This window comes from Neovison vison, chromosome X (genome assembly GCF_020171115.1).
Source record: "Neovison vison isolate M4711 chromosome X, ASM_NN_V1, whole genome shotgun sequence".
NCBI lineage: Eukaryota > Metazoa > Chordata > Mammalia > Carnivora > Mustelidae > Neogale > Neogale vison.
In genome coordinates, this window is record NC_058105.1 from 25,966,342 (window position 1) to 25,974,407 (window position 8,066).

Consider the following 8,066-nt stretch of genomic DNA (forward strand, 5'->3'; position numbering starts at 1 on the left):
GAAAACAAGAGGTAACTGTTTCTTTCAGTTGAAAGAAATGCAGGAGTGTCTCTTTGCAGGAAAGAAAAATTACTTCAGCAAAATAAAACTGATGTTTGGATGGGAGGGCTTGAAATGTAAATTAGGGGCGCCTGGATGGCTTAGCTGGTTAAATATCTGCCTTCAGCTCAGGTCATGATCCTGGGGTCCTGGGGTCCCATCGGGTCCCCTTGCTCAGCAGGGAGTTCGCTTCTCCCTCACCCTCTGCCCCTGCCCCCCTACCCCCACTCATGCTCTCTCTCTCTCTCTCAAATAAATAAAATCTTTTTTAAAAATTATAAGGGAGGGGCGCCTGAATGGCTCAGTGGTCTAAGCCTCTGCCTTCAGCTCAGGTCATGATCTCAGGGTCCTGGAATTGAGCCCCGCATCGGGCTCTCTGCTCAGCAGGGAGCCTGCTTCCCCCCTTCTCTCTGCCTGCCTCTCTATCCACCTGTGATCTCTCTCTGTCAAATCAATAAATAAAAATTTAAAAAAAAATTGTAAGGGAAAAACAAATCTAAATAGGTACTATAGGCTTATTCTGTTTTGTAAATACATATAATATGAAAAAGTAATTTTGCAATTAAAAAGTAATTAACAGTCCTTTTTATAATTAAAAGTCCTTTTAAAAAATGAATCAAAATTTTGAAATTGCTGAAGCTTTGTTGTGGATACTTGGTGGTTCATTATTCTCTTTATTTCCTAGTATGTTTGAAAATTCCCATAATAAAAAGGGTTTTTTTTTTTAAGTCCACTTAAGAAGATTAGTGAATTTCTTGCTGATTTGCTGTGGTTATTTAGAAGGTCATAATCTGTTTAAAAGCAAGAATAATTCCATAAGCCGTCTCTACTCCTCACTGTGATTAATGTATCACACCACATACAGTAACAAACAGCTAATCGGTATTAGTTAAACTTGTGAAGTTGAAATGTCTTTTTTTGGGGAGAGCTGCACCCACTTAACTTGAAGTGACTTCTAGTTCTGAGATTCTGTGATACCAAGTTTGAACATACTTCCTTATGTTTAACTCATCAAGACCTCAAGAAGTATATGCCAGGTGACCAAGTAACCTGTTAGTCTTGTCTTTGCCAAATCTCTGGTGAAGAGATTCCGATTTTGGCTTATTGTGAAATCACTCACCGGCACAATAAAGCAAGAAGGTGCTCTTCACAATGACCAAGCATTTGAACTGTGCTTTCTTCTTTCCTAGACTATTCTAGGTATTCAGTGTGAGCTCCAGAAACAGCTCAGGAATTTCATTTCCTTGGACCAACTTCCTATGACTCCCCGATACAATGATGGACGGTGCCTTGAAGGAGGGAAGCAACCAAGGTTTGCTGCTGTTCCTTCTGTTTTTGGAAAAGGTATAAAATTCGCCATCAAGGATGGCATAGTAACAGCGGATATTATTGGAGTAGCAAATGAAGATAGCAGGAGGCTTGCTGCCATTCTCAATAATGCTCATTACCTGGAAAACCTGCATTTTACCATAGAAGGGAGGGACACTCACTACTTCATTAAGCTTGGGTCTCTGGAGGAAGACCTGGTGCTCATCGGTAACACTGGGGGGAGGCGGATTCTAGAGAACGGTGTCAATGTCACTGTGTCCCAGATGACTTCCGTGTTGAATGGGAGGACTAGACGGTTTGCGGATATCCAGCTCCAGCACGGGGCTCTGTGCTTTAACATCCGGTATGGGACAACTGTCGAAGAGGAAAAGAATCACGTGTTGGAGATTGCCAGACAGCGCGCTGTGGCCCAGGCCTGGACTAAGGAACAGAGGAGGCTGCAAGAAGGGGAGGAGGGTATTCGAGCATGGACAGAGGGGGAAAAGCAACAGCTTTTGAGCACCGGGAGGGTACAAGGTTATGATGGGTATTTTGTTTTGTCTGTTGAGCAGTATTTAGAACTTTCTGACAGTGCCAACAATATTCACTTTATGAGACAGAGCGAAATAGGCAGGAGGTAACAAAAAAAATCTCTGCCTTTGCGTCACCAAAGACTGCCTGTTTTTAAAACATAAAATGGTTTATTGTATTGGTTTTCTAGATCAGAACTCTGTATATGTAAATATGGAGGAAAAACATATCCAACTGCCTTTCAATGTGACGGAAGATGGTATTTTAATATTGTTTGTTTAAACTCTTTAAGAAATGACAGAGATTTTTAGTTCTTGTGTGGCAGTATTCAAAATAACACAAGTAAAACAGCTAAAAAAAGTTTTCAGAAAGCACCACTTTAAATTTGAGGAGCCATGCATTTATGTTCAAATATAAAGGACCCAAGGTTCTCTATCTCTATTGTTACACGAAATTTCACGTTTAAATGTTGGCAGAACTTGTGGGTTATTTGAAAATGTGGTGCAACAGTATTCTGAACCTTGCATTTCGAAAGACTGCCAGCCCTTTCACATTTTCCAGATCTGTTATGGGAAACTTACAAAGAAGTGTAAAATGTCCTCAGCCACCATCTCCCAGAGTCAGGACCCATTTGCCCTTCCTCCCTGATTATTCCTCCTTGCTTGTTAAAGTAAATGCCATGTTGTTGTGCTGTGTTTTGGCGTGCGGTGGCTGGGGTCGGCCTACCACGCTTCCCTGTGGGTGTGGTAACCAGACTGAAAGGCCACTATTTGCTTGTGTGTACATGATACCAAGGCAGCTGGCCAGTGTAACTTCTCCCACAAAACCCGTTTTGACTACATTTTTTTTTTTTAACCAAATCGTAAGCATAGCTTTTATTGACCTGGGTAGGAAGTTCTCCTTTATATATAGGGTGTGTTTTGGTTAGAGTTTCACAATAGTCATTCTGTATTGATACACTAATCCAATGGTTGTGTGCACACAAAAGGTAATTTACTACAAATGATTCTGCTAGAAAAAAATAAGAGGCTTTAGCAGGCATACATGCCTGGGATACCAGTAAATATGTTCACTACTAGTGCAGAAATTCACAAGAGCCAAAACCTTTATAAAAACAGACCTAGTAGTAAGACAAAAGGAAAGTACCAAAGGGAAGACCAAACCAAACATCACAGTAGTCGTCGCCACATTGACTCATAAATGATTTATCCTTCAAATGTACAATTCTGTATTGAACATCTCCCAGCCACAGTCAAGAAATCTAATTAAGCGAACCCTTTCCGATCTAAAACATTTCAGCTCATTATAGAGAGGCAGACTGTTTTTTACTAAAATAATTTTTATGGTCCGTTATTTTAGTTCTCTGTCTCTACCCATTTATTTTGATTTAATCAACTGTCCTGCCTGGGAAAATAACTATTTTCCAGGAAGGGTTATTTTGTTCCATGATCAGTTAAACTTTGGAAAAAGACCAGGATTAGTGGTAACATCAGCTGCAGTTTCTCAATCTTTATGAATCCTAAAGTAAAAAGAAGCCCCTTGGTGAGTTGTGAGATTTGTGCCCAGCGACAAAGAGACAGTTGGTAAAAACGCTGTGTAATTCTAAGTTACCACAAATGAAAATACATGACAGTACAATGCGGCCTGTTGAAAATTCCCCTGGGCCGGCTCCACCATCTTTCATCACTGAGTCTGCACATTTGCTATGTCTGAAGGAGAATTTATGATGGAATGTTACAGTTTGGACTCTTTCCAGCTACTACCTAAATGCAGTGTGAGGTCATTGCCTTGCTCTGTGATGACAGTCTTCTCTGAAAATATGCAATGTCAGAATTCAGGCTCCCGTTAAGGTTTTTAAAGAGTCTGACTCCTTACTCCACCAAGCAGAAGGAGGGAAAGGCAAGGGCCTGCACACAGCACGAAAGGGTAGATTCAAACATTTATTTCATTTTCAAACACTTCACACTGGGATTACACATGTATTCTGAGAGAAAGACAGAGAGAGATAATTCATGATAAACTCCTCTCTCTTTTTAATTGGAAGCACACCAGCTCAGGCGATTACTGATACAGACTACAATCATATTACTGTGTTGTTTGTTTTTCCCCCCACTCCTGAATCAGGTCTGTGTTAGTGGTACAGTATTTATTCAGGACGGGATTCTAAAATTATGAACAAACTTGTTGAAAATTTGAATACCTCCACACCAGCCTAAAAATGGACCTTAAGTTCCTAGAACCTCTGATGTTCTTTTAAATCAATGGAAAAATAATTTGCGAACTGTATATAGAGAGTGCATTCATAAATGTGATGATGTATTTTATCACTAATCTAAGATGTCAATATTAGAGTCTATTTTGCTTATATTTTAAGCAATTATTATACTTTTTTGCAATTCACTGATGATGAATCATTTTCGAACTGCTTTAAATATCCATTAGAAACAAATATTTGAAGCTTTTACTTAATAGTAATTACCTTGAACTGTGCATTTCTAGTTTGTAATACATATTTATTTAGTTTGTGCCTTTAGTTTCTTAAAGTTATATTTGTATTATATTCAGGAAATGCACTTTTTATCACTTACAGTTGTGGTTTTAATACTGCCTTGAACTACTGTTATTCTCTTTACCACTTCCAAAGTTTTTGGGAGGAAAGAGAAAAAAACCCAAAAGGTTAGCACCAATGAACAGTAAATCTAAGAGAAACATTTTGGCATTTCTTAATAAGAACATGGAGATACTGGGTACATCGTTCAGCTGAGTACAAAGTATGCCTTCATCGTTTTGTAATTCTGAAGTCTAACTTAATGAAAGAACAATTCGTTTGCATTTCCTGGTGAAAGTAAATGCATCTTAAAGTGAAATCGTTGAATTTCTCATACCCAGAGCACAGGCAGCTGACCCGGCACAGCCAGACACCATTCAAATACGTTCGAATGAGAGCACCCTAGTTGGGGCTCTCGTGAAGAACATTCTGGGTTGGAGGCAGGGAATACTCTGTGGTGGTTTCTTTTTCCTAGTTAGGCCCATTTTATTTGTGCTGTTTTGTTTTGTTTCGTTTTGTTTTTCTCTTGCACTACGGTCTAGAGATCCAAATGAACTGCAAAGTTCGCAGCTTAACATTGAAATCCATTTTTTTTAGTTCGCAGCTTAACATTGAAATCCATTTTTTTTAGTTGTCATTATAATCATTATTGATTAGAAACATGACTCCTGAAGGAAAGGGAAATAAAGCCCAATTCATCCCAATTTCTAGCAAAACACTTACCATATAAATAAGCGTATGTTTTATTTTTAACCCAGCAAAATATTGTATAAAATAAGCGTGTCCTTTACTGTCAATTTATCTAGGAGATCTATAATATATAGACTATATATATATAATATAATATATATAAAACATAGCCAAATGTATAAAAACTTGACAATGTATAATTTGGAATTCACATGCTAACTATGTAGAGAGGTATAAAATTGAATGATAATTTTTCTAAGATTTTTCTTTTTCATAACTGTTAACACAGTTTCAAGCACTCTATCATGTTGTTCCTACTCTTTCTTTTCTTTCCTTTTTTTAAAATCTATTTTTAACCAGACCAAGCCCCACTGTAATATCACCTGAGAGAGTCAGGGTGAAGTTTTTGCATTTATAAAGATACATTCCTGTAAGGCGATTGTAATGGAAGCCAAAGTACAGTAATCAAGTATTGAAAGACACTTTGGCAGAGACTGGAGTGTATCCTAGCTTGGGGAAAGACAGAAGGCTACAGATTGGACGCAACATTCTTGTTTTCTTGGAGGAACTCACATACACATAGCTGACCTGACTAGTACTTCAGATCTCAGACTGCTCTTCCACAGCCTTCTGTAAGGTTCTTTATTCTGCAAAAGAAAAACAAAAAAACAAAAAACATAAAAAAATTTAAAAAACACAAAAAAATACAAAAAAGCAAAAACAAAACAAAAAAAAAAACAAAAAAAACAAAAGAAAACAACAAACAACAAAAAAGAATTCAACCACAAAATAGTGACTGTTATTTCAGTGTGTCCTTCACGTGAAAGCTATTAAGGACCAAACCTACTACTGTGTGTAAGAAGAAATTACTTCCTAAACAGTAACTGAAAATAGTTAGTTCAACTTGCTGTGGATTTTGTCTTGGCAGTTGTCATCTTACATTATTTGTCAAAGGAAATGTGTTTGGCAGTTAAAAATCTTTCCTTAGATTTAGTGGTGGACTTTAACCTCTTAAATAAATGTTAGTATATCAGATTGTGTCCTTGAAAAATATTTTACTTGTATGAATCATGACAATGTCTAAATCTTTACTCTTCTTCTGGCAAAAGCATCGGTAAGAAAGAGGGTGAAAAGAGAAGTATAGCCTTTACGTCAGAAAAATATTCTTTTTAGCTGCTTACTTTCTCATGAACAGTAAAGATGTTTACAGTGTATGCCAAGATTTTCGGTTTCTATATAACAACAGTTAGAGGTTCTAATCATACTGAAAATTGTGTTATAATGGCCTGAGCCATGTTGCTAGGAAACAATAGGTTCCAATTTTGTATTCCTGCTCTCACTCCTGTGCTGAAAAGTGACTGGATACTGTACAGGTTCATGTTCTCTGGCTTCGGTTAAATGGTCTTTTGCATTTTGCTCTGGCTTTCAGGCCAGAAGCATGCATTTTTCTACAAGAGCATCACAACAACATGCTGTAAATATTTAAAGTTCAACATTACGTGTCGATATTTGAAAGAAAAAAGTACTTTGAATATTTCATTTTTAAAAAATAAAATTGCAAATGAACACTGTGTCCCGTTTTATTCATGCGCCAAACTGCATTCTGGAATCTGTCTGGTCACCTGAGAATTGAAAAGTAGCTCCCTAACAGGGAACAATAAAACCGCATCATCTTGAAAATGAAGGTGCAGAAATCCAAAAGGCACTAATCCTAAGCAGATGTCTCTTCATTTTTATGTTTCGTACAAATGGGATCTCTGACACAAATGACCATTTAATAAAAAAAGAAGAGTAGCTGTTCCAAGTTTAAATGCCTCTAAGCTATTACTTTAAAAAAAAAAAAGGTTTCTTTCTCTTGTGGATGCTTTTCTGAGCAATGGAAAGAAAATGAAGAATTGCAAAACGGGTGGGGAGAACAAAGCACACAGGTGCATTGGCATAAAAGCCAATGGGGGAGAGAGGCAGTCAGGAAACACTAAAAAACAACAGCTCGAGGGTCCTGGGAGATCCCAATGGCCATTTGGCACTTATTTTTCACGTGAAGATATTTATGAGTGACACTGGGAAAGCAGGCCAATAGATCTTGCAAAATTCAACTTGATAGTAATGAGGCACCCATAGTCCAAACAACCTGTTTGTTTCTGAAACTTGCTTGGAATCCTGGAATTTACATCACGCTTAAAAGCCCCGCTGCCTTTTTATTCAGTGATACAGCCACAGTCCAGAGGCAGGTGTCCTCCTCCTGACGTTGTCAGAAGGTTAAGAGTGGCCTAATGCCGTCCCAGTGCGTGCACCAACCCCTCACTTCCTCTCATCACACAGGCATTTTATCACCTCACATCATTGCAAGAAAGGTGAGCGCAGTACAGTAAGCTATTTTTAAAAAGACTGAGACCACATTTGTGTATCTTTATTACAGTATATTGTTTAAATTATTGTATAGTCTTATTAGTTATTGATGTTAATCTCTTGCTATGCCTAATTTATAAATTAAACTTTGTCACAGATACATACATATAAGAAAAAACATCGTATATGTAAGATGTGGTACTATCCACATAGTGGGCCCACTGGGACAGATAGAGTGAAAAGATTCGTGAAGCAGAAGACAATCCCAATTGCTCCAACACGACCAATCAGCAAAAGGCAATGGGGTCCTCGGGAGGTGGATGGAAGTGTTAGTATCACCTGGTAATTTAAAAAAAAATACCCACCCCACCCCACCCTCAGTGTGCAGAAAGAAAGAGGCAAGAGCTCCTACACTGAAAGAATTATTAAACAAGAGAAGAGATTTCTCCATATTTCTTCTCTATTCACCCTCACTATTAGAGGTCTTTGAATTTAAATTTTTAGCAATACTACTTCCTTAAATTTATATAATTTTAGCACCTCAGTAATCCTGGGAGGTGAGCAAGACTTTATTGTTCCTACTTGGCAAATGCAGTGATAG

At 37.9% G+C, this 8,066-nt stretch overlaps 1 protein-coding gene across 1 annotated transcript in view; it reads left to right on the forward strand.

The window, feature by feature from the left end:
* Nucleotides 1-5,832, forward strand: part of TENM1 (teneurin transmembrane protein 1) — a 792,472-nt gene extending 786,640 nt beyond the window's left edge. Inside the window, exon 35 of the mRNA XM_044235713.1 lies at nt 1,230-5,832. Coding sequence (XP_044091648.1) covers nt 1,230-1,988 — 759 coding nt within the window. The 3' untranslated portion in view covers nt 1,989-5,832. The remainder of the gene's footprint in view (nt 1-1,229) is intronic.
* The last annotated feature ends 2,234 nt before the right edge of the window (nt 5,833-8,066 follow it).